Source organism: Pelmatolapia mariae, linkage group LG20 (genome assembly GCF_036321145.2).
Source record: "Pelmatolapia mariae isolate MD_Pm_ZW linkage group LG20, Pm_UMD_F_2, whole genome shotgun sequence".
Classification (NCBI taxonomy): Eukaryota; Metazoa; Chordata; class Actinopteri; order Cichliformes; family Cichlidae; genus Pelmatolapia; species Pelmatolapia mariae.
Window position 1 is genome coordinate 36484575 of NC_086244.1, and position 27968 is coordinate 36512542.

A 27968-nucleotide genomic window follows, 5' to 3' on the forward strand; every position below is an offset into this window, starting at 1 on the left:
GAGAGGAAGTGAGTCAGAAAGAAAGGAAACTTGCCCTTTGTATTTCCCCAGTGCCTGTTACTCCCATTCAGTACTTCATTGCCTTTGAAATGTTATTGTGTGTTTCAATTCCCAACATGCCTCTGTGGGACCTGGTATAAGCGAATTTCCGAGTATTGTTGACAAGATTTGTGTAGCCCAGCTGTGGTTACACACTCTGTATAAGAGTAACACACTATTTATATTGAATGGAAAATATATATAAATAATAATAATAACTTAAAGGGTTGCCTGTGCCTGATAAAATAAATTCAAAATGAGCAGTTGGTGTATAATCACTTTAGGGTGCCTCTCACCCCTGTGGGTGTTCTTTTAGCTGTGTCTTTGCTGTTCCTAGGACTGCGCTCTTCTGGACAGAAATCTTGGATGCTGGTGCTGGTGGTGCTGGTGGCACTCGCCAAGCTTCAGGGTCACTGCACTCAGTGCTCTGATTACCAGTGGAACAGCTATTGCCTTCACCCTTCACATCTTCTAGAGTTCTTCTCTCAGCCCCTTGGTACTTCTCGAGCTTCTTGTGTTCCTTCATCCTGATGTTGCTGTTACTCAGTATAGCTACATCTATCACTACAGCCATCTTCCTCTGCTTGTCCACCACTACCATGTCTGGCTGGTTAGCTATCACCAGTTTGTCTGTCTGTATCTGGAAGTCCCACAGGAACTTAGCTCAGTCATTCTCAACCACACTAGGAACCATGTCCCATTTTGACCGTGGGACTTTCAGGCCATAGTCAGCACAGATGTTTCTGTATACTATGCTAGCCACTTGTTTATGGTGTTCCATGTTTCCCAAGGAATCTTTACACTGCCTGCACCTGGGATCTTGCTTGGTGTGGTAGAACCCTGCTTCTATTGAGCTCGTGCTGAGACCTATTTCTTGTGGTGCCATGATTAGGGCCTCTGTATTGTCTTTCAGTCCAACCTTATCCAGCCACTGATACAATTTCCTCAATCTGCCTTCATACATACCATGAAGGGGCCTGTCCTACCATGATGATTCTTCTCCTTGCTCTTCTTCTTTCTTGGGTTTCTGCTGCCTGAGGAATTCATTTCTGGCAGTTTGATCCCCTCTTTTCTGACTACCTTCGCTCTCTTTGTTACTATTCAACTTTCTCCAATCCGAATGACATTCCAATGTCACCGCTGTAGATCCTAGTGGTGCGGATTGGTGAATCGATGTCTCATTCACTCTTGGCATATAGATTGATGTCATTCATGTAGAGGAGGTGGCTGTCAATTGCTCCATTCCGTAGTCGGTATCCATAGTCATTGCTCACCAAGGGGTTTCAGGCTTATGCAGAACAGCAATGCAGTTGGCTTGAAGTTGGCTTCTAGAGTTGTTTGTCATGTCCCCATTGAGTTTGTAATGAAGTCTCTTAGGGTCCTGTTAATCTTGTATAGTGTTAGGTATTCTAGGATCCATGTGTGGGGCATTGAGTAATATGCTTTCTTGTAGTCAAGAATCCGGGCAGTGCACATGTTGGTCAGTCTGGTCTTGCAGTCTTGAGGAACTGCTCTGTCTACAAGTGCCTGGTGTTTTACCCTTCTGGTATTACGGCCAATTCCTTTCTGTGCCGCTCATGTATTGAGCTATGTGCAGGGGTGCACATAAGTGGTCCGCAGGTGTGCATTTGCTGTCAAAATAAGAGACGCGCACCAGATAAGAAGTTGCAACACGCGTTTGCGTACATAAGATTTTCTGGAGGAGGACAGACATTTGTTCAGAACTCTTCAAGATGTCGAAGAAGCAAGCTCATTTAAGCAATTACTTTGGTGTTTCTCCACCTCCAAAGGAATGTCAGAAGGAGTCCGAACCGCAAAAGAAGCCCGTATTCTCGGAAAAGTGGTTGCAGGAGGTGAGCTGTCTTCAAACAAATGATGAACGCACAGAAATGTGGTGCAGAATATGCTGTGAAAATCCCACTCTAGCGGACAAAAACAGTGCCTTTTATATGTACGCAAACGCGCGTTGCAACTTATTTTGACAGCGAATGCGCACCTGCGGACCACTTATGTGCACCCCTGTCTATGTGCCTATTCATCTTAGCCACCACTTGGTTAGAAATTCCAAAAGGCTTATAGCATTACCACTACACTATCCAGGTGCTCTCTCTCTCTCTCTCTCTCTCTGTGTGTGTGTGTGTGTGTGTGTGTGTGTGTGTGTGTGTGTGTGTGTGTGTGTGTGTGTGTGTGTTTTATGGTTATCTTTCCCTAAATTACCATTGCACAGACATACAAATTTCAATGACATTTCTTCTCTGCCCTCTTTAGGTCCTTACTGTAACCGTACATGGGATGGCTGGCTATGCTGGGATGATTCAGCTCCAGGAACTGTCATGCAGATGTGTCCAGCATATTTTATGGACTTTGACCCTACTGGTAAGGCCGTAACGGACACACAGGTTAATTTTGTGTCTCTTTGTATTTTTCTTTTTTATTTGTACTGATACAGTTAAGTCAATAATAGATTGAACAAAGATAGTTATAGTTTTGAATTTACACCACCATAGTTAATTTTAAATCAAGTAATGATTGTGATTTAGAGTTCAATCACATCTTGATGTGATTGAACTCTAAATCACAATCAAACGGGTTTAACAAAAATGTTGTATTATTTGTTTAGGAATTAGAGGCATTTCTATACATAGTCTATACATAGTCGCCCATTTTCATTTTCATTGGACTGACAAGAAGTTTCTTGGACGGGTGTCCATTCCCTTGCTATTTCATGAGAAATAAAGGACACATAATGTTGGAATTTTATTCAAAGTAATGAATTTGTGTTTTATAGCTTTTTTAGTCATTTTAAATGTAAGGCTCAAAAAGTTATCAGTGCAAGTGAAGAAGGCCGTCATTAGGATCAAAACCAAAATAAATCTATTAGAGTGATCGAAAAAACTTCAGGAGTAGCCAAATCAACAATCTTGTGCAGTGTTAAAACAATTGTTTGCACTGATCAGAAGACAACTAGAGAGGATGATGAAAGAATTCTGTCGATGGTTCAGAAAAACAGCTCTGAAACATTTAGCTAAGTCAAGAACACTTTCATGGAGGTAGGCGTGTCATTGTCAAAAGTCTGCAATCAAGAGACACCTTCATGAATGAAGTACAGATGGTTTACAACAAGGTGCAAACCACTGGTTACACTAATGAACCTGAAAACCACATTTGACTTTCCAGAAAAATCTGATGAAACTAAGGGTAATTTACTAGAAATGGGAGAGAAAACGGAATCATCTGTCCAACATAGTGGAGACTTTGTTATGGCATGTGCCCGTATGCTAGTGGAACTAGATCACTAGTGATGAATGGTGTTTTGACTTTTAGTTGAAATAGCAGGATGAATACTGAAGTGAACAGGGCTATACTCTCTGCTCAGATTCAGCCAAATGCTGCAAAACTGTTGGGTAAGACGAAAATGACCCAAAGCATACTGCAAAAACAACCCTTTTGCTAGTTAAATGCAGGAAGTCCCACAAACAAACAGTAACTTAAACGAGCTGCAGTAAATGCATGGCAGATGATTTCAAGGGTGAAAATACAGTATTTAAAGATGTCCATGGGTTAAAGACTTAAGGCAGTCATTGACTTCATGTAAGTATTAAAAACAGTCCTGATATTTAAAAGTTAAGTTAGTTTGTCAAACTAATTTAGAGACTTCAAAAATGGTGGACTGTGTTTAAAAGTTGTTGCAATTGTTAAACTGTAATAATTTTGTTAAACCCTTTTAATTAAAGCTAAAAGCCTTCACTTCAAGGACAATTTGATTGTTTTCTTTAAAATCCACTGTGGTGGGTTACAGGGGCAAAACTGCAAAAATTGTCCCTTTGTGCAGCAAATAACAGACCTGACTGCATGTACTGCAAATCATCCACATGCTGTATTTCATGTATAATGGGCCTATCATTGCCAACTATGACAACATGTAAAATCTGTTCATTCAACAGAGAGGGTTACCAAAGTCTGTAATCCTGATGGCCAGTGGTTCCATCACCCAGAGAGCAAGAGAATCTGGTCTAACTACACCATGTGTTCTGCACACACTAACAACAAACTCAAGGTAAAATTTTTCACCATTTACTGCATTTCTTTAATTTGGTTTGGTTTTGGCTGGATTGACCAAATTGGAGCATTGACCTTTACTGTAATCTGGACCTTTACTGTAATAAATTGTGGTTCTGTGTGCCACTGTTTCGGGAGCTATTTTTTCTGAATAAATGAATATTTTTTGTGAAATTTTCTGACTGGAGGTAGAACTCTTTAAACTTGCCATTTTATCTTATCTCATTTGATCTGATTTGGAGATGCCAATTTAACTATTAGAAAGCCATAAAACTTTGCAAACTCATCTAACTCTCAAAAATCTGTCTAAGTAGAGTTCTGATAGAAATTTTCACCTTGCTCAAATCTGGTTTTAGTCTAATCTACCTCATGTCTAGACTGAACAAGCCAGTTGTTTGAAGAATATTCCTGTCAGAAACAAATCTCTAAAGCATGTCAGACTTTTTGTATATTGTCTTTAATCAATTTAAAATTCCCATACCATTTCTCCAGCAATGATTACTATTTAGTGCATCTTAATTGATGGCCATCCAGCAAATACTTTCTCTCTCAGAAGAGAGTTTACAGTTGTATTGCATTGCTGTGTGCTGCTTTCACATACTATGAAGAGAAGATGCAAAGATTGTATTACTTTTACTGTGCTGGCTAACATCTTAATTTTAAAAGAAAATCACTCTTAATCAGCGATAAATCTATTTACATTCAATTACAAGCAATTTTTTCCCTGCAGCTTGCCTTCAGTGTCTACTATATGGCCATGGTGGGTCATAGTCTTTCCATTCTGTCCTTAGTCATCAGTCTGACCATCTTCTCCTACTTCAAGTGAGTCATGGGAGGTTTCTTCTGTCTGGGTTAATTGACTGCTTCTTGTTTTTCCCCTCTTCATAATCATATGATTAAATTATCATAGAAAATAATGGCGATTGCTTGAATGGGAATAATAATCTCCTGAGAAAAGTATTAGTTCACTCTGAAGCACCCGTAACTAATACGGTAGTCCACTGATGCTGTTCCTTTGCTCTCTCTGCTCTCTTTCAGGAGCCTTAGCTGCCAGAGAATCTCCCTTCATAAGAACATGTTTCTTTCCTTCATCTTAAACTCAATTGTTACTATGATATGGCTCACATTCAATGTAGTCAATAACCAGGGCACAGACACCAGCAACTCTGTGAGCTACCAACTAGTCTTCATCTCATTACACTCATGATTTCTCTGTTTTCAAAAAGGCCTTATAATCCATAGTCTAGTGCCTTTCTCAGCTTTCACCTGTGGTCCTCTGTTTGTGTTTAATTACATATTTATAAAAAATCTGCTTATAACATATTCAGTATATAAGGACTTACGATATCCCCTCCATCAGGTGAACTGTAAGATCCTGGCTGTACTGACTCAGTATACCTCTACTTCCACCTACTTCTGGATGCTGTGTGAAGGCATCTACCTCCACACACTCATCATAGTGGCCGTCTTTGTTGGGGAACAGCAGCTATTCTGGTACTACATCCTGGGGTGGGGTGAGTCAGGAGGATCAAACACATTTGTGCCTTTTCCAATTCTTCTTGGAGTTGCTTAGTCTAGTTGTGCAGGAATTTGCATCATGTTAGCAGCAAATTTGCAGACCTGGCTCTGGCCACAAAGGGCCAGGTAGGTTGGGATAGCTTTTTTCCCCCTTAATATTATTGTTAAGGGGATTATTATTTCCTCTTAATTATTTACTCTGGTTATCTTTGTCCACCATTAAAATTTGCTTGATGATCTGAAACATGACATACATGACAAATATATATAAAAAAATCCCAACAAAACAAAACTTAAGAAATCAGGAAGAGGGTAAATACTTTTTCACGGCACTGTATCCAAACACGTGAACATGTATTATACATACATATACATCCTCATTCACTAATACACTAAGATGTACTGCTGCAGCTGCAGCAGCCTCTGCAGAAATCCTGGGTGTCAGACTAGTATTCATTCCTGATTTTCTCTCTCTCTCTCCAAAGTTTTTCCCATCGTTCCTGCTGTCACATACGCTGTGGCTCGTGGGCTTTTCCATAACGACCCGTAAGATGTAGCACATTTACTGTTTTGCCATTGTCATCTCTGTAAATCAGAAGTTCAGACTAAGATGAGAAATGTAGTAAGAAGTGTAGAGATATCCGTACTGGAAGTAGAGCAAAGCACAAGAGAGTTTTTCATCTTTTCTATAGTCTCTAAACTATGAAGTGGATTCTTTTATAGAAATATTTGACTGAAAAATGTTCAACAAACTAATGGTCACTATATAATGAATATAAGCTAATGACTGACAAAGCCTGACTCGCTGAGAGTAATTTGATTCACTGTAATCCACATGTACAAGCTGCAATGTGACCCATTCCCAGAAGCCACAATCTTTACAGTCTGCGAAAACACTGATAAAGATTGTGGCTTATAGGGATAGTTTATATAGTTACTATATCTACAGCAGCTTCGTAAAAGATGTTTTGCCATCATCATTGTTATTATTATAAGCAGATGAACACCTTTGACATTAGTTGAGTAAAATATTATTATTATTATTTTACTTGCTACGTGCTTTTTTATTGTAGAATATTAAGTTCACCTGATACAGTCACAAGGTTTATATTGCTGGATTCATCACAGTCAGACCTTCCCCCCCAAAAAATGTTTGGTGTTAACTGATCCTTATATTTTTATATATGTAGCGCTCTATTCAATCAGTCCATCATGATATTTATATTCTTTTTTTCAGATACGTAGAAGAACCCTCTGCCCACTGTCACATCTAATTTCGGTTGAATCAGAGTTTCCATTACGAAATTTCTCCCATCTGAACTTTGTTCAGAAGTTTTTAAAATTTGGGGAGTTTTTTTTAGAATATCTGTCAATTAATTGCTTTCTCAGTAAAATATTTTTATACAATAAAACATTTTATATATAAGAGACTATATAAGAATATTAAAAAAAACACTGTGATCCTTTGTTCTGCCTCGGTATGGACTCAAAGAATAAAGTGCTTTTGCAGGTCTTTACTCTAGCCTCATAATAAAGTCTTTTCCAGAGTTTTTCTTGAGAGGAATTATAAAGTATAGAATTATCTCATCAAATTGCGTTATTCATTGAGTGTGGCACAAACGATGAACAATGATTTCCTCTTTGTGTTTGTTTCAGGTGCTGGATTAGCACACACACTCACCTGGTCTACATCGTACACGGCCCCATTCAGGTTGCACTCACTGTGAGTTGATAACAGTGCATTTTAAATATCTTTTACCTGAATTTTAAATATTGAGCCACACCTCATTACACTGCTGCACACACTGATACATGAAACAGACAATATACCAGATACACATTCGTTTATTAATAGAGAGATCAAATATGCTGTGTCAGCCTTTAAGTGCCATGATAACTATTGCCAGGATAATTACAGTAAAATGATAAAATGCTACAATTTTTAAAACATAGCTTTGGCACTAGTTTCAGAACCTGGATGTCATTTTTCAAAACTCTAAATACAAAATTCTGCATTTGCATTCGTATTTTTAAGGAAAACTGCTACAGTTTCACTGTTTAGTTGTTCAGATAATCATTGAATATTAGAGTACATGCAGTAAACATATGTCGTTGCTGTAAAAGAACCAGTAGAGAGAATACAACAGATGCAGTGGAATCAATGAACAAATATTAAATTTACTAATGAAATCCACTGTAAGACGAGGAGAACCTCTGCTTCTCCACATTGAAAGGAGACAGTTGAGGTTTTTTACTAGCATAGCTGCTGTGCACCACCTAGATGAGTTGCTCCAGGCATGTCCCACTTAACAGGAGGCCTCTGGGGCAGACCCAGGACATGCTGGAGAGATTACATCTCTCGTTTGGCTTGGGAAAAAACTTGGTCTCCTATTAGTTTGCTGCCCCCACAACTGGGACCCAGATAAGCGAAGAAAAATAGACGAGTAGATAGATAAAATACACTGTAAATAACAGCATGGTTCCCTTTAAATGAAAGCAATTTACTAAAAATAATATACATATTGGAACATATTGGAAAGAACCTTTGGCAAGTCCAGGCCCGACACTTGTCTGCTGTCATGTTGCATGTCTGGAGGATGATCACTTGTTGATACAGATGCCTGTCACCTATTTTCTACTTCCATGTGGGGAAAAATCCTCAGTCAGAGAGAGGAAAGGAGAGTGCATGGACAAGTCTATGGTGGTGAATTGTGGATGATCCTGAAACCATGGCTGCACCTGAAAGCATGATGCAATTTAACATTGTCCCACACAGTATCACAGAATTCCCCAGCAGTCCCAGAGACCAGATTTAGCCCATAAGGAATGCTACAAGGAGCTCTGCATTGTATGAGCCAACACAAGATCTGCATCCCACCACACCATCTTCTAATATAGCAGCAGACATGTGATATTGGCCTCACGTTGTCAAGATACTGTGATGGTGGTCCACTGGCCAATGTAATTCTGACCTTGCTCTTTGTCTTGGCTTGTTGGAAGCCTGCCTCATCTACAAAAATGAACTTATGAGAGTTTTTACTTGCATCCAGAGCCATAAACTGAACATACTTAATGCTATGTTGCCTCTCTATGTCTGCATTTCTCTCGAAAAGCACATAGTAGAGCTGTTTTATGCTTTTCAGCATATGTGCAGGGGTTGGCATACTTACTGCTTCCACATTGTTGAAGATGTCTTCATTGTTTGGGATGTGTTGCCTGATTTCTGTAAGGTGTAATTTCTGGTGCAGAAGAAGCCGATCACAGCCAACTCTTGTTCATCAGTTAGGAGTGTGTCTCTGCCTTCACTGTTTGGTTTAGTGTCAATTCCACTGGAATAATTACGGGAGAAATTTTGATGTAATACTGTGGAGCAGATTTGGCCTCATAGCCTGCTACACCTTAGCATGTAGTACCCAACATGACATCCAGGTTCTGAAACGAGTGCCAAAATGATTGTATTTATCTGTAAAAGGCACACAGAGTAAGTAGACAGTAAGTAGTCATGTATTAAACTTCAGTCTCCTTAATTCCTGGACTCCAGTGCCACCATCAGGCCACTTGTTTTATTTTCGTATAAAAGATTTTTTAAAGCCTCATAATAAACACTATGTCTCATTCTTCTCTTCCATATTTATTTTAACCACATATTTTTTTCTCTATCCCCCTCCATGCATCTATCCAGGTGAACTTTTTCTTTCTCCTGAATATCGTCCGGGTTCTGATAACGAAACTGAAACAGACACACTGTGCTGAGTCCACGACCTACATGAAAGCAGTGAGAGCCACACTCATCCTCATCCCTCTGCTGGGAATCCAATATATCCTCATCCCTTGGGCGCCGGAGGGACGCATTAGCCGCACCATCTATGAGTTCTTTCTTAACATCTTCAGTCACTTCCAGGTACACTCAAAACAATGGCACACTTGAGATACATTAAACTCTGTGATCAAACCAAAGAGTGTCTTCGATAATTTGCAACATGCAGTGACAAAGAGCATTTTTTGCTCCTAAAACTGCATAAATAAGCACTGTGTATTAATATTAGCCTGTTCCAAATTTACCACGTATATAGTGATCTCACTGAGAAATGTTTTTTTACTGCTATTGAATCTGTGGCTGTTACTTTTCAGGGACTCCTGGTGGCATCTATTTTCTGTTTCTGCAATGCTGAGGTATGTCTAAGAAATTTTCAAAGCGCTAAACTGACTGAGACTTCAGTCATGACACAAATAATGCAGATTTTTTTTAACTCATTCGATATAAATTCAATTCAATTCAATTCAATTTTATTTATATAGCGCCAAATCACAACAAAAGTCGCCTCAAGGCGCTTTATATTGTACAGTAGATAGCACAATAATAAATACAGAGAAAAACCCAACAATCATACGACCCCCTATGAGCAAGCACTTTGGCGACAGTGGGAAGGAAAAACTCCCTTTTAACAGGAAGAAACCTCCGGCAGAACCAGGCTCAGGGAGGGGCGGCCATCTGCTGCGACCGGTTGGGGTGAGAGAAGGAAAACAGGATAAAGACATGCTGTGGAAGAGAGACAGAGATTAATAACAGATATGATTTGATGCAGAGAGGTCTATTAACACATAGTGAGTGAGAAAGGTGACTGGAAAGGAAAAACTCAATGCATCATGGGAATCCCCGGCAGCCTATGTCTATTGCAGCATAACTAAGGGAGGATTCAGGGTCACCTGGTCCAGCCCTAACTATATGCTTTAGCAAAAAGGAAAGTTTTAAGCCTAATCTTGAAAGTAGAGATAGTGTCTGTCTCCCGAATCCAAACTGGAAGCTGGTTCCACAGAAGAGGGGCCTGAAAACTGAAGGCTCTCCCTCCCATTCTACTTTTAAATACTCTAGGAACAGCAAGTAGACCTGCAGAGCAAGAGCGAAGTGCTCTAATAGGGTGATATGGCACTACAAGGTCATTAAGATAAGATGGGGCCTGATTATTTAAGACCTTGTATGTGAGGAGCAGAATTTTGAATTCAATTCTGGATTTAACAGGAAGCCAATGAAGGGAAGCCAATACAGGAGAAATATGCTCTCTCTTTCTAGTCCCTGTCAGTACTCTTGCTGCAGCATTTTGGATTAGCTGAAGACTTTTCAGTGAGTTTTTAGGACATCCTGATAATAGTGAATTACAGTAGTCCAGCCTGGAAGTAATAAATGCATGAACTAGTTTTTCAGCATCACTCTGAGACAGGATATTTCTAATTTTAGAGATGTTGCGCAAATGGAAGAAAGCAGTCTTACATATTTGTTTAATATGTGCGTTGAAGGACATGTCCTGGTCAAAAATGACTCCAAGGTTCCTCACAGTGTTACTGGAGGCCAAGGTAATGCCATCCAGAGTAAGAATCTGGTTAGATACCATATTTCTAAGATTTTCAGGGCCGAGTACAATAACCTCAGTTTTATCTGAATTAAGAAGCAGAAAGTTAGCGGCCATCCAGGTCTTTATGTCTTTAAGACATTCCTGCAGTTTAACTAATTGGTGTGTGTTACCTGGCTTCATGGATAGATAGAGCTGCGTGTCATCTGCATAGCAGTGAAAATTTATGCTATGTCTTCTAATGATGCTGCCTAGGGGAAGCATGTATAATGTAAATAGAATTGGTCCTAGCACTGAACCCTGTGGAACACCATAATTGACCTTAGTGTGTGAAGAGGACTCTCCATTTACTTGAACAAATTGGAGTCTATTAGATAGATATGATACAAACCACTGCAGCACAGTACCTGTAATACCTACAGCATGTTCTAATCGCTCTAATAGGATATTATGATCAACAGTATCAAACGCTGCACTAAGGTCTAGCAGGACAAGCACAGAGATGAGTCCACTGTCAGAGGCCATAAGAAGATCATTTGTAACCTTCACTAAAGCTGTTTCTGTGCTGTGATGAGCTCTGAAACCTGACTGAAACTCTTCAGATAAGCCATTCCTCTGCAGATGATCTGTTAGCTGTTTGACAACTACTCTTTCAAGGATTTTTGATATGAAAGGAAGGTTGGAGATTGGCCTATAATTAGCTAAGACAGCTGGGTCTAGAGATGGCTTTTTAAGTAAAGGTTTAACTACAGCCAGCTTGAAGGCCTGTGGTACATAGCCAATTATTAGAGATATTCTGTCCAAATTTCCAAAATGTTGACTTAGAATTGGCTGAAGAGCATAAATAAGACGACATTTACTCACTGTTGATGTGCAGGCTCAAACAGCAGTGCGGAGGAAGTGGTTTCAGTGTAAATCTGCCTGGGGCAAAACCGGCTGGGGTGAAACACCTCTCACCAACAACCACTTTAACTACCACACCAACTCTTCCATCACCGAAACAAGCCGCGTCACCATGAACGTAGAGCCGCCTGCCAATGCACCTTCGGAAAAAAAGGACTCGATCTCCGTGGTGCCACAGGACGCCAGCAGGGAGAAGAGCAATGCATGCACCAACGGGGAGATAAGCAACATGCTGGAGACCACTCAAATCTGATTGGATAAAACACAAAGGTGACGGTTTTAGTGCCATATACACACACACACACACAACACACACACTGAAAAAAACAGGGACTGACAGTGAGTTTTCACAATAAATGTTAGGTTTTGTATGTATGTACATAATGTCTGGAGAGCGATTTAAAAGCATGTAATGTGTAGCTCACACAGGCACATTTCTACGCTTTTGTTTTTGGACTTTTAGGAACTGATGAAAAAACAAGCATTCATCATCCTCGTTCATCATATCCAGTAATCGTATTGTAACGTTTTGTTATGTTGCTGCAGTCAAGTTTCAGTTGTTGTTTGTTTTTTGTAGTTTTCATCAGAATAGAGAAAGATGACAATCCTGACGCTGTATCTTAGATGCAGTTAGGAAAATAGATTTTTGGACAATGACACATCTCTACACCACCAAACACGATCTACAGCAAATCAAACAATCAAGATGCGATTAATAAAAGTATTGCATTAGCTGTTTAGGAATTCCAGCCATTTTAATACATTGTCCCCTATTTTTTTTAAGTAATTGGATAAACCAATTACTTTAAATTTTCATTTTAATTGAACATTTTTTTAAGATTTGGATGAAAATCCTTTTGGAGTCTAAAAACTATGGATATCATCAGTGGTGCATTTCCTTTGAGATGCTCTGCCAGGTCTTAACTGCAGCCACATTCAGTTGCAGCTTGTTTGTGGATTTCCCTGCCTCTAGTTTTGTATTTAGTAACTGAAAAGCATGCTTTATTAGACTGAGATGTGGTGACTAGCTTGATTGTAGACTTTGAAATTATACAGCTACCTCCCTGAGAGCGTTCTTGGGTTAGCTAAATTCAAAGGGTCTTGCTAAACAAGGAAAGAATTTGGAGTCATCTTCTTTAAGTTGCCTTTTGTGGGCTTCCAGATATTTTAGTGCTGTTAATGGTCAGCACTACATTTTCTACTAAATGTAGTAGATTGTTGATTTGGCCACTTGAAAAGCTTTTGCTATCTGTCTGATAGGTTTATTTTTTGGGAATGATTTCCTCTTTCACTTTCATGGACACCTTGCGGGACCTCATATTGAGAGTTCCAGCAACTGCAATCAATCCAGATATTTTATCTGAAGCCTTATTTAAGCCTCTGATAACTGTGTATGAAAACATTGCTCATTTCTAAACAGTTAATGCATATTTTCAGGTGAGTGTTTGTGTCATTAGTTGCCCCATAGAGCCACCGAATGCTTAACTGTATATCAGAGTGACCAAGTGAATGTCATAGCCCACAGATGTGATTTTTTTTTTTACAAACTTTTATTTAAGAAAGATAAAAACACCTCATGTTGTCTTGAAAGCCAGCATCCTCATTTAAGTTGTTTCACATATTAAATTTCACACCACAGTGAATCCTATAATAGAGATGGGATTTATTACCAGAGGGAATGCTGTGCCCAGAGTTTGGAAAATACACTGTTATAGAACTAATGTGCCCTATACAAAATGCAAAAAAAAGGCAAAATGCAGTAATATTTAGTTTGAGTTGGTTTTTACTGTAACAATGTAAAAAAAAAAAAAAAAAAAAAAAGAATAAGATGTTAACTTTTTTTTTTCAAAACCAAATGATACAGAAAGGCAGCTAACTAGACATGTAAATCTAAAAATTTTATCCAAAGTTTAAGCTAGCTGGCCCAATAGCTGCAGCTGGATAATCTGAAACTTAAACCATACTTATTCTTTAGCATTTTGTCGAAAAATACCAATTTTGGTAAATTGAAGTGGCGTTATGGTACTTCATCACCTAAGTAAATGACACAAGCAAACCCACTGAGGTGAAAAGCTGAACCAAGTTAGATTTTAGCAAAAGGTGAAGCTAGCAACTGCTATGCTAGCTGTTTCTTACACAATGTAATTCAGTTAGTTCAGTTCAAGAGAATGTAAGGTAAAGACTAAACAATATTGTGTGTGTTGTGGTTTAACTAGACTTGTCAGGGCTAGTTATAGTTTGGAGTTTTATCCCTTAACTTCAATCTGTAACTGACCAGCCAGAATGTTGGGGTTTTTTGGACAGTCAGCAAAAGAGCTAAAATACAGGAGTGGTATTTTATTTTTCGAAACTTTATTTACATATTATCCAAACTATATTTACATATGCAAAAAAATATTTCTTTTGCTCGTCTTTTCTCGTTGTCTCTTGCTGAGCTCCAGTTTCAGTTTCTCTACAATGAGATTAATAAGAACTAGAACGGCTCAACTAGGTTGGCTCAAAACTCTGAGGCTGAGGTTTAAGTACAGGAAAGGCTCAGAGAAGTTCCATAAATAGTGTGTGCACTAGACCCTGACCAATTTACCGGCAGACCAATACTATCAGCCAATCTCAGCCAATCTGTTGGTTCTGAAGACATTAAATATGGTTGATAATTCAAATTTGTAAAAGAAAACAAGATGGGAGAGCTACCCTTCAACCATGTCATGAATGTTGATGATGAATATTTTGTCCACCAGGGGGCACTCTGCAACTTCCCTGTTGGTAACACACCTGTTTGGAATGAAGCAAACACAACAACCAGCTGGGCAGAGCATATAAAAGTAAATAAATAGCTACACATAACAAAATATAAGGAAAATCTATTCATGTTTCATTTGTTTAAAGGGGGAAAAAAGGAATATCTAACTTTTAAACCACCAATTATTGCTATCAGATGATTTGTTTCTTCACAAATTCCCCACTACTTTCTTGTGAACAATGTATGAAAAAAATGCACTTATTTAATGTCTGCCATTAATGTTTCTTTTATAATTATATTAATTTTTATTGTAATGGAACAGGTTATACTGATCTGATGTAAAGCTTTAATACCCTGAGGTTTCAGATGAAATGAAGATGAGCTTTTGTCTAACTTCTGCAGACAGGAGAAGAGTTTGTGTGTAACAGATATGTGTGTGCCTTTTTTGTTATAGTTTTTCCATAGTGTTGCTGTTTTATTATTTCAAAGAGTGCTTATTATTGTTACACAATGCTTCCCCCCTCCCTTTGCACAGTTATGCATTTACAGTGACTTTACAGAAATACAATTTAATAGTAGTGCACTGTATGTATCCTGGCTACAGTCCACTAGAAAACTGAGCAAGTCTTATTGTTAAAGGTGAGCTGTTAGCAAATGTATTTAGCTGTTATTACAGCATGCATACACACACATCATAATAGAAAAACAAAGGCTCCAGTGTGAATATAGTGAGGTAACAGGAAATTAACTAAGCATGAGAAAGTGCTGTGAAAGAGCTATTTCACTTAATCCCACCCACTTGGGAAGTGCCTGCTCAGCAGAGAAACAACTGTCATGGATGCATTTGCAAAGCAATTTGAGAAACATTCCAATAAAATGCCAAAACAAATTTTCACTTCAAACATATTACTCTAAGGAGCTTGGAAAGAAAAGCGACTCAAGGATGGTCGTTCACAGTGGACATAGATGGCGTCTTTCACTCCTCTTTCAAGCCATCTGTCTTTAAGAAACCTAAAGAACTCCAGTCGTGTTTCTTTCACAGCTGCTTAGATTGCCATGACGTGGATGACTGAGAACCTACACAGACAAACACAATACTGTATTTATATTTTTAACACTGCCATTTATGTGTGGAAATAAATTTGTGAGAACATAATCCTGCTGTGTCTGTTACTATTCTATACTTTGAGTTATTTTGGGAATATTTGTATTTTACATAAGTGTTTCTGCTGTTATTTTACATACTTATGTTTAACTATTTTCCCATTAAACTATTTTAAGTTTTGCTAGTTACTTTATTATTTGGCGTATATTTAATATGGTAATCTGTGTGCTACTTTATTTCTTTTTTGATTTGTTTATTATTTATTTTATTTAATATACCTTATTTAGTGTAAACCAACACTATATAAAGTAATTAAAATAAGTACTATTAACTTTAACAGCTAATTGAGATTATATGTTGGGAAATAAGCAGTTTGCTAGGATGACCAGCAGAGTCATGCACATCAAAATGAAACGTTTCCTGATTTAATAATGAATTGTGCAGTAAAATATGCATTAGTAAATTTGTGTACACATTAATATTTCACCTTTAATACACCAATTCATTGTTTGATCATTTCCGAGGACCAGAATAGTCACTGAAATGCTAAAGCTAATTGAATAGTTAATCCTGCAGCTAATAGGGAAAGCAAATTGCAATTTTAAATAGATTTAGGTTTTACTGACAGTTTAATGTTTAGAGTTTTTTTCTGTAAATTCTTTTTTCATTATAGGCATTTGTTAATGAATTGATAATTCATTTATAATTCCATTCCATTGACCATTAAATCATCAAATAACAAATTACTTGGTGGATATGACAGGGCAATCTCCCCCAAGTGTTTACGTGTATAATACATTATTTTGTAAAATATCTTAAACATGGGCATACAATATCTGCTTTAAGGTTATTCGCTGTTTTCTAAGTACATGTCGATTTTCTGAAAGAAAAACGTATTTTATTGTATAGTAGTAGAAAAAGGACGAGGTCCCACCGAGATTTGAACTCGGATCGCTGGATTCAAAGTCCAGAGTGCTAACCATTACACCATGGGACCGGATGGTATCGCCAGTTTGGGTCGTCGACTTTTGAAGAAAGTGAAGAGACTCGCTGCTTAAAATCTTAGATGTATTTTTGTATTTAAGTTCAGCTACATTACAACGACACTGCTGAAACTATGACAGTAAACTGTAATTTATGTTTATAGCTTTTTAAAAGACAGCTAACGGGATATGAGTGACGTTAGCTGCAAAGACGTGTTGTAAGTTTTAAGCGAGCTCCTTTAGCTAACTCAAACATGCCAAAGACTGAAAAGGCAGAGTTGATTCTATGCGCTTTTATATGCGTAGTAGTTTACGTGTACTCAGTAGTATAACTAGCTAGCATGACAACACAACGACTGAGAACAACTACCGTGAGTTCTCATATGAAACGCCGCTAACCTTAACCGTTGCTTCCAGGTTCATTCTTACCGCACACGTAAATTAGTTTGGATGCTAGAAATGAACCGAATAATAAACCAGAAAGCAGGGTGAGAATAAAGTACATATATACGTCTGTTATGTCATGTTATGTTATTATCATTAGGTGTTGTTGTTTATTGCTGAGTTGTAGTAACACAATACGCCACGTGGAGGCAGCAGAGGATGTGTTTTTAACCACACTCCACACCGTCTTCTACTTCTCTATGTTTTTGTATCGTTTGCATTTTTATTATATAATTTCACTAAAACCGTGCTCTTTATTGTACAGGAAGGAATTCCACGCATATTAAATCACCACCCCGGATGCTTTGTTGAAAATGCAGGCAATCAGGCAGGCTACAAGTTCTGTCCCTACACTGTTTAAGCTATTGTAATGACAGTTTGCCCCTAAATGAGATTGATTATATTTGAATCAAACCTAAAAATAAGTTTCCACTTTTCCACGGTCACTGAGCTTATGCAATACAGCCGAATAAGCACGATTGGTTTTGCCCCAGTTGTGCAGACCTAGATAATTACTGAATGCTGTGGATGAGCTTCTCTGTATAAGCTCTGCAAGTCCATCCAATACAGCTCCATCCACCCTTAGTGTAATAGAGAGGTGCTATGGTGATACATTCACCTGATACCCCACAGCTTATCTATACTAACAGCTTAAAGCAGCCATACTCATTACAATCTCTAGCATGTGAGCGGATGCCTCCCGCTTGACCTTCGGCCCCATTAAAGACTGGTTTTAATGCACGTATGTTTAAGCAAACAGGCCACTTGGTTGCACTCACATTCGACCTAAGAAGGATCAGAGGGAAATCAATGTGGTGTTGAACTTTGGATGCAGGAATGTGACTGAAATCAATTTAGTGGAGTGTTTGTTGCAGATCATCCTATACTGTGGTAACCCCTATATGTAGGAAGTAGGTCAGCCACACAGAAGGAAATAAATAAGGTATCATTTCAATCTTTCTTTCGAGAACAGCCCTGATAGTTTTCATTTCACCCAATTATCAAATGCAGGGTAAATAAAGATGTGCTATGTTTATCTCTATCCAACTTAAATTTACACACACATTTATTGACATTTTGAAAGTTTCATGATCAAAGATCATTTGAAGCATTCAAGGTGAAAAACTGCTGAGTGCAAGCATGAATAAATCCCATATGCACATCACATGTGAGCAGGCACAGGAGTAGATGAGCCTCTGTTCTTTTCCTTTAATCCCAGCCTGTCAGATTTAAGCTAAATCCTGTTTTAGTAATAGCCTCAGTTCTTGTCCAGGCAAGACAAGATGGTATGTGTGGCCCTTCAGTCTGTTCTACACACTATACACTGTTTCATTTTTACAATGTTTATAGTTTTATTATTTTTAAGTTATTTGTTTGCTATAGTATGCATCAGTGCTTATACATGCTTTCAGTAAAGTTTATTTTAATCATGTTTGAACTGGGGTAGGATCAGTGTTACCAAGTTAGCACATAAACTATTGGTGAGTGGGTCAGTGGACTTATTTTTCACCCAGTTTTCACATCTATTGACTTAATACTGTTTCATGAGTCAACAGCTTTAAAAAAACAGCTCTATCAACACAAATCAGTTACAAATCAACCATCTAATCTTCTGAAGCTTTAAAAAAAAGAAAAAGAAAACCTCTTTCATGTATGACACGTGCAGTGCACTAAAATGTTCAACCTTTATTATTTAAGAAATTGGAGGCTGAGCTTAAGGCTTTATCATTATAAGAACATGTCTGACAGACAAAGCCAGCAAGTTCATGCTTCAAAGAGAAAAGAAAAGAGCTGCCTGTCATTTTTAAGTCCTTTTTAGCTGTAAAATGATGGCGCCGGCCTAACTGCTGCTGCCCTTCGCTATTACAGTGGGGAAAAAGAATGAGCGAAGGTAACAGGTTTTAAAAGCATTAAGTGAATCTTTTCACGAAAGGCATTCTGAGAAAAACATTATTTTTAGCCACTAAATTGTAGCTTTATTATACCTGTGTTACAATAAATGTCAAAGCTTTAATTCAGTGTCTAAGCTAACTGAGCAATGTCACTGCTTAGTTTTTGACCAATCAAAACTGACAGCATAAAGTATTTGCTCCGATCACCTAAGTCTCTTTTTGCAAACACACTATGGACAGAAAAAGGAGTTCAGGTACATTGCAATAGTGAAATACATATTTCAAATCCTGCAAACAGCGTCTTTAGCTTTCAGGTAGCTCTACGGGCCATAACTGCAGATAGCAGCGTCTAGCTGGGGTTTGTCTGGTCTGATTTTAAAGGGGTGTGATTTGCAAAAGGTGGATTACTCTTGAGAATATTTGTTATTGATTTAAAGGGAAGGCTAGGTCTTATTAAGGCTTATCTTTTGTGGCAACATCACAATGGGATAGTATTTCAGTTTTTCACAGGAAAAAGTGTCAATGAAAGGTCTGGCGAAAGACAATGAAGTAAGATCCAGGATTTGCAGTAAATTAAGGAGAGGAAAAAGACAGTAAAGCACACTATTTCTTCTGAACTTTAAATTTACAGGCAGGCACCTCAGCTAACCCCCATTACTGTACGCAGGTGTGCTTTGCAGCGTTTCTTGAGATTTGTGATCTAGCTCTTTGATGGCCGTGCAGCCTCTCTTGGTATGAATACACTCGCTCCCTCTTTGGCATTTTAACTGAAGCGTGTCCAAATTTCACCCTTGCAAGCCATCACATATTTAATCTGCCATTCTGTGATGTTAGCCAAGCTCGTAAAATGTAAGGTGTGCGGCTCAAGCAATGTGGGTACTGCAGGTGCTGCAGGAAAGAGCAAATGCAGGCAGCGTCCAATGGGTCACACATGAACGACACTTTTTTGGTTATAAAAAAAACTATACCTCAAACATGCACTGTGAAAAATGTGTGAACCTTTTTGTTCAGGCATATTTACAATCCAGAAGCCCCCCCCAAAAAACTCAACCCAGTTTCAAAATGCACAAAAAGCTAAAAGATGTGGGGTTTTTGTATTAGCTAATTATTATGTACAGTAAAAATCACAGTGATTTAGTGGTCGTTAAAATGTATGCAAAATTGGCAAATTAACGACCATTCATCTCATGAATCACAACACACTGCTCTCCCTCACATAAACTGCCATTATATATCAAAAGTATTGGTATTGGTGATACTGGCCCTGTATCTGGCATCAGATTGGTGCCAAAATGTGCAGTATCGCACAGCAATACCTTCAACCACGCTAAGGGTACAGCGTCTTGGGATGGGATGGTGACTGACTCCCTTCACAGATTAAATTGTATCCCTAACAGGATGAATCTAAACAACTTTTAACAACAATTACAAAATTACGCCTTTTCCCCCCTAATCTCCAGAAAATCTGTTCATCTTGGTTAGTTTTCAAAAGGCAAAGAGTGTAGAGCACTTGTGAACACCGCTATGAGGCAACAAGCCAAAAACATATTTCCTAGCCCTTCCGTGTACCCTGGTGTACTGTAGATATTATTGGTGTCTCAGCCTGCTGTGTCACCTCTTGGCTGTACATAGTGTCCTGGCCGTGATTGTGACCTTAAATGCTCTGACTGGATGCTGCAACCCGATTTCCATCCAGCAGCAAAGCAGGCAGGCAGGCAGGCAGGCAGGCAGGGGTCAGTGTTTATGTAACTCACACAGCTTCAGATAAGCACCTTTGGACCCACGCCCCCCTTCTCAGCTTGCTCTTATAATCTCTCCTGATCTCACTCTAACACGTCTCTCGCTCTCTGCGGTTGAGATGTGGTCTCTTGACAAATTGATTTTCTTTTTTTTCACACAGACTCACAGTTACAGATCACTTTAGTTTTTCTTCCTGCTTTCGTGGTGATAAAAATGGTTTATGAACCAATTACAACCTCTTCCTTTGTGTTCACTTCTGCATGGGCAGCGACTGCCACCCCCTTCTATGTCTCCGTAATGTCACTCTGTCAGCAGTGGTAGACGTGCAGGCCTCCTTCAGTGCAGTATTGTCACATGTAATCTAGTCACTTCCTGTCCGTGCTTCCATGCCTGCCTGGCCCTGGTGAGAGTCACCCTGCCTGATTGCCACAGAGGAGACAGCAGCAACAGAAAGGAAAAGTAAATAAATAAATAAAAACCAATACCATTCTGGTTCATACTGCAGCAACACATAATAAAAACTGAACATGTCATCCAAAGATCAAACCTTCCTTGCTACCATGAGTAGAAATTTTGGGGGTTTTATTTTTAGCCATGACTAAACTTCAGTCACAGTAAGCACTTTAGTGAAATCCACATTCTAAAGGGCCACTTAAAGCAAAATGAAAATGAAATTGTACTAATCCTTGCTTAAATATGCAACCGATAAAGCATGTGCAAGATTGGCAAATTTATAATCACTAGAAAACTGAGGGCTATTTCAAAATAAGGCTCTGAGAATGTTCTCATTTCAGGATAATGAGATGAAATTGAAACCAGAAGCAGCACAAATTGTAGCCTTTCTGCTAATACTCGCATTCTTTCTGTTTTATTTACTCAGATTTCACAGTGGTCTATTTTTGTATCATCTTTACTTTCAATTACTAGATCACTCTGAGGCTTTATCTAATATTCTAATAATAACAATATTGTAAACACAGCAGCCAGGACATCCCTTTAACCTCATTTTCACGACTTTGTGCAGATTGCCTAGTTCTCTGTCTTTTGTCTGTTGCAGCTGTTTCACGTATTGACTTTTTGTGTTGTCATTATTTTACATAACAGACACGTACAAGTATAAAGTGAACATAAATAATCCTACATTAATCCTAATTTAAGATTCTCTTAAATTCTACAATGAATACTTTATATTTAGTGTCATACTTTTAGGTGTTGATGTTATTCTATTACGTTATTGCTCCATATATATTCTTCTATTTTTATTATTTTTCAGTGTGATTTTTCTGAGCAGTACAAGAATTGTCCTTTGGGATAAATAAAGTTTGATCTTTTTATCAAAAATTTTGTTTGTTTGTTTTTTTTAATCTAGAAAAATAACTCACAAAAACTCTCTATAGTAGCTATGACTGTACATCAGATCCTTATCAGTGCTAATGCTAATATGTGTGCCATGAATGTTATATTAGCACATGGCATAATCTTCTAAGTTGCCTCTAAGTTGATCCCTGCCTGCATAGGTTGAATGTTTTGGTTTTTTTTAAACTTCACAAACCTTTTATATCAGTGACACTTTTGTGTGCCTAATGGCTCCAATTGCGTTTCTTTTGTAACCATCGGTGAGAACAATACATGTCGAGTTCTGTGATGGTCATGTGATGTGAAATTTAGACTGTGATCAGGGGGCTAAAATTGCCTCACAGTCTGCTGTTGTTCCTGGGGGACCTGAGCTAAAGGACACAATAGTTGCACTACAAAGGCACAAATGTAGATGATGGCAAATTATTAGTTACACGGCAGCTTTCACAACTTTTGCACCTTGCTCAAAGCCGTAATGTATAGAATTATAATAAGTTCACAAATTCAAGCAAAAGAAAAAATACTAAATACTTTTTCTACTATTGAATACTGTTGCGATATGTATATATATATATATATATACACACACATATATATATATATATGTGTATATATATATATATACATATATATATATATACTAGGATTGTATTTTGGTTAGACATTTCAATAATACACTGGAGACACTCACCATGAAGAGGGGCAATATTAATCTGAGCTCCACTGCATTCAGAGTGATCACAGAGAACTGTGGATTTATAATGATCATTTATCACATTAATTGAATGTGCTATAAGTTTATTCTGAGGCTTCATGAATCTGCTCATAGAGATGTCACCTGATTTGGTTTCCCTCCATTGATACATAGATATATCAGAGAGAGAGAGCGAGCAAGAGCAATCATTATAATGTGGCATACCTATAAACAGACTATAAACAGACGTGTTCTGATTGTAACCACAGGCACTTTTGACAAGTCATTAAAAAAGCATATATGCGTGCATTTTAAACGTGTTAAAGAAAAAAAAGAATAACCACATTAGGTGAGGCTTTTGTGCCAGGCTTAATTTTGGTTTTAATCTTAGTCAGCCTGACTAAATTAAATCTGAGGCACATATCAGCCTCAGAAACAGGCATGTGACCTATTTTTGGCCCTTCACTGTATTTTAAGAAGATACACAGTTCTCAGTAGTGACAGCTGCCGAACACATGTCTTCCTCATCCATCCACAGAAAATATATGACTGGATATGCCCAGAATTGCAATTCAGACTGCTCTGATTTTGATTCTTAAACTGGAACATTTATGCGTCCCATCTTTTCTTAAGTGTCCTCTTTACCCAACATTAAACAAGGTGCTAAAAAGTTATGGGGAAAGCCTTGCATGGGGAGATTAATAGCTAACAAACCAGGAACATGCTTGACTCCAACTTTCTTTTTAAAAAATGTTTTTTCATTGAGGCCTTTGTCATTTCTCTTACTCATTAAAGGCTGGAATTCTGCAAAACACATTTTAACATTGTTATTCATAGGATGAAAAAAACCTCTTTGGCATGTCAAAGATTATGCAAGGCTAACTTTTCACTGAATAATAATAATGAAAAAGTGCAGAAATACTTTGCTTTCCTTTAATTATAATCTTTTTGTTGCTTTTGTGTGTTCTGTCACCATTTTACAGATGCAAAACTTTTATCCAACGGCATCATTATGCATCCTCACACCCCAGGAGCCACTTTCCAATGGGAGGCTCGCTCCCAAAAAGAGAACTATTCAAACACGGTGCAAGACAAACACCGCTCGTTCATTCCTGTGGAGCAGAAAGAGCTCTAAATCTGTCTGAAGCTGTGTTTTTGCCTCCAGACTCCCTCCAGGTGGGACGCCTCTGATAAAACCCACAGACTGCATACTGTACTGAGAAGAACTCCCACAGACAGGCTCACACTGTAAGCAAGGATTCAGTGTGTGTGTGTGTGTGTGTGTGTGTGTGTGTGTGTGTGTGTGTGTGTGTAACATAGTGAGCGTGCCTTACAAATGAAATGGAGTCATAAGGGAAGGTGTCTAAGGCAAGAAGACACATCAGAGTATTATTCTGACAATCGTTTTGCAAATCAGCATTTGAATATTAGTTACTATCACACAAAAAAGGCCATTTGGATCAAAACAAGCAAAAATATATTTTTGCCAAACGAGCTAATTTTCCAGTGAATCTTATCCTTTGCTTGTTTTTGAACCTGGTATGCTACACTGCTTCACAAGATCTGTAATACTGCCCCCTGCAATATAACACACACAGTATATACCATAAGTGGCCAGGATAGTGTTAAAATTGCTGCTCCACTGCAGTAGTTCAAGGCATGGGAATTGCTAAGAATTTAGTCATTCTGATTCCATTGTTGATATCACTTATTCTTAAAAGTAATGCACTAATCACATTTTTCTGTATAATGACCTGAAACATATTGCCTCATAATTACCATTTAACAATATAAAGCTACAGGCTGCAGTCCCACACCGACACAAATCCATTTCCTAATGAGGAGACACATATGATCCTGTCTACAAAAACTGGTGCTTGATTCCCTTCCCTTGGTAGTTCTATATTCTACAATGAAATAGACACACTGACGTCTGTCAGTAAAAATAAGGGGAATTACTTTTACATGTTTAAAGTTATCTTCAGCCAAACATGAAATGACACTTTTGTAAGACTATGAAAAATAAATGAATGGCTGCAGGGTTTTTGTCACTTGGGAGGCTGATGTGGTGTCGTGCTGCATAACAACTGCTCGGAGCACCTGAGATTAGTGACAGGTATTGCCAATGTTAGCTCAGACAGCCTCCGTGACCTTTGGGTTTCTGAGGAAGGTGAGTCGGTCAATGCTGCCCTTCACTGTAGTCACACCATCATCAATCAGCCCATTCTTACAGCTTTTTGTGAATTCAGGTACACACATTTTTTACTGAAAACTTTTTGAGTTAGCAGGAAAGGAACTATCTTTTTTAATGGTGCCCCATGTTCCATTAGCCAGCATGCAGTTTCCCCAGTAACCAAAGTCAGACATAGTCATTTTTTATAATTAAGGTGTGGAGATTAAACTGAACTTGGCAACAGCACACTGTGTACAGAGTGCCAGGTCTATGAAGAATTATTCCCCTTTTTTTCAGCGATTTACAGGTGTGGTGAGGATTGCATGAGGTGTCCCTGGCATAGTGCTTAATTTTATTAATGAAGGGGTCCCCTTCATCAAAGAAGCAAAAAGGCAAAGGAAAGACACAATGTGACCTGAATCTGGATAAAATGTCATCCTACTCAGCTCAAGCTTTATCTCCTGAACTAAAGTCTGGGCTCTGTTACATGAAAATATGCATAAAAATACTTTAAAAAACAACAACTTATTGTCAGCAGATTAGAGATGCGACCCTACCATCTCTGGGCACCTGACAACAAGCCAGCTAAACAACAACAACCGATTGTAAGCTAATATTCTACCTAATGTTAGGTTTGAGTTATCTAAAAACCACACTTTCTATCCGATAAACAGTCTGATTACAAATTGTACATGAGAGTTTATTTAAGTCCAAAAATGTTAGATCCACTTCAAAGGAAGTCTTGATGCATGCTCAATCATCCAGGTAAGTAAATCCCAAATGGTTGATTCTGTTTATCCGGACGTAGCGTATGGGCTCAAATTGTGGTCATAAATATTTTGTACCTGTAAATCAAATGCATAGTTGTGAACTGAGTTTTGTAACAGTGGACTGTCAACTTACACTTGCTACAGATAAACAGCAGCCAGAGGTGTTTGGGGAGCTGAGAAAAAAATTAAGTTGACTGCATTCCGTAATCTATTGACATCGAGTGTTGAGATATTACACACTGTACCTTTAAATGTTTTGGCTGTGACAGTAAGCTTGCATGTACAAGACTAGGAGTGTAACTCGAAAACTTTAAAACACAGTCTTTACAAAACTGTCTTTTAAATTTAATTAAATTCTTTTGTACAGTGAACATTGGTATGGCCAGTATATATTTAACCTTCCATTTTTAACCCTCCACCTCCAGTCATGCTGGCAATGAGTCTATCCGATCATCACTATGCTAAATACAGAATGACCAGACACTTGTTTTTAAACTTGCTGTTTGGATTAGGTAAGTAACATATTCCTTGTTGATAATTGAGCTTCTGATGTGCTAGGAGCAGTTTTGTTTAACCTTTGGACGTAGACAAACTGGCCAATTCTGCATACCAAGAACAAATTAATATTTTAAGCTAAGCTAAAAACTGGCTGCTATCTTAATATAGCTTCAAATGCATCATACACATTCAATAAGCCAGAGTCTCCCAAAATATCTAACTAATCTGTGGCCTTTACAGTAATAGAGTGTTGTATCATTGATTTCCCACATAGATGACTACAGTTTTACCTTTCAATTTTAAAGTAAGATTTAAAGCATGACTCCATCTTTGTTTGAAGAAACTTCTTCCCCAAAGATTGATTGTTCACTGGAACAGTAGTTTAGTGGATCTTGAGATATGAATATTTAGTCACGCTCTTTCCTAAAGTTTAGAAGAATTTATATTTAGTTAGTTCCACTTGTGGTAATTTAAATCACGCTTTCACAAAGAAAGCTGCTGGCGTCCTCCTGGGATCCTGCTTGTCTGATTGGCTTAGATGGTCCTGGGCTGTAATTCATTCCAGGTTTTTTGCAGGTGGTTTGCAAACAGAAGTATAGTGTTAATGGTCTTATTTTAGAACTTTAAAGACTTCTGCGGCCACACACTGGACTTTATGCTCTTGATTTGTAAGCCATGAATAATGTTAGAATGTCAGACAAGATGAAAGATGTTTCTTTTTTTAAGCTCATAAATGACAAGAAGTCAGTGTTTCTTGCTGAAAGGGAAAAACCTCTGGATTGCACGTTAGCTATTATGAGACCATAACTTTCCACTCTAGTCCAACTAAGTTTCTTTTGAGGTTTCCAATGCAATGTAACGTGTAATGAAAATTAAATTAGTGACAAAATACTAACGTCTTTAATCCCATTTTACTCTTTTTAATTATTCTGGCTGCCAGCTTAAATACACATGGATATATAAAACTAACTTGTATTGCAAGAGACCTTGAAGATGAAGTGCAATCAAAAAGCTAGTTATTCAGGCTTTTCAGAAGTCTGGAGAAGAATTTCCTTTCATTTTGAAATTAAAGACATTTTTCTAAACACAAGTGAATACTGTTGAGACACTGATTTCATGAGGACATGGCTTTACATGCTGTCATTCACCCACTGTTAAAAAAAACCTAAGCTTGATGCTTCTCTTCTTAGCAGCTACAGACCAATTTCAAAATTACCATTCATTGCTAAGATTTTAGAAAAGGTTGTTGCTAAGCAGCTTATAGCTGTTCTAGACATATACAGCATTCTGGATAAATTCCAGTCTGGTTTTCGTAAAGCACACTCTACTGAAACTGCACTTATTAGAGTCCCCAGTGACATCCTGATGAATTATGATGCAGGGGAATGCTCTGTCCTGCTGATATTGGACCTGACCTCTGCCTTTGATACTGTTGACCATCACATTTTGCTAGATAGGCTGAGACATTGGGTGGGTATATCAGGGTCTGCTTTGGACTGGTTGGCATCTTATCTGTGTGAACGATCTTTTTCAGTTGCTAATTCTAAATACAAGTCCTCTTTTACTTCTCTTGAATATGGTGTGCCACAGGGCTCTGTTTTGGGGCCTTTATTGTTTTTGCTGTATATACTCCCTCTTCAGCACTTATTGAGCACTTTTAAAGATATTTCTTACCACTGCTATGCAGATGATATTCAGTTGTATAT

At 38.1% G+C, this 27968-nt stretch overlaps 1 protein-coding gene and 1 non-coding gene across 3 annotated transcripts in view; one reads left to right on the top strand and one right to left on the bottom strand.

The window, feature by feature from the left end:
- Positions 1–15763, top strand: part of calcrl2 (calcitonin receptor-like 2) — a 36011-nt gene extending 20248 nt beyond the window's left edge. The window contains exons 4-14 of one of the 2 annotated variants that reach the window (XM_063464160.1): positions 2308–2415; positions 3984–4096; positions 4829–4920; positions 5137–5266; positions 5459–5612; positions 6102–6162; positions 7273–7339; positions 9299–9517; positions 9748–9789; positions 11842–12137; positions 14606–15763. In XM_063464160.1, the coding sequence (XP_063320230.1) occupies positions 2308–2415; positions 3984–4096; positions 4829–4920; positions 5137–5266; positions 5459–5612; positions 6102–6162; positions 7273–7339; positions 9299–9517; positions 9748–9789; positions 11842–12120 (1265 nt within the window). In that variant the 3' untranslated portion in view covers positions 12121–12137; positions 14606–15763. Of the gene's footprint in view, positions 1–2307; positions 2416–3983; positions 4097–4828; positions 4921–5136; positions 5267–5458; positions 5613–6101; positions 6163–7272; positions 7340–9298; positions 9518–9747; positions 9790–11841 lie in introns of both variants that reach the window. The other variant, XM_063464159.1, reaches the window with a different exon arrangement.
- An 874-nt stretch (positions 15764–16637) lies between these two features.
- On the bottom strand, positions 16638–16709 carry trnaq-uug (transfer RNA glutamine (anticodon UUG)). The gene has a single exon. It is a non-coding gene; the product is annotated as a tRNA-Gln (tRNA).
- Between the last annotated feature and the right edge of the window lie 11259 nt (positions 16710–27968).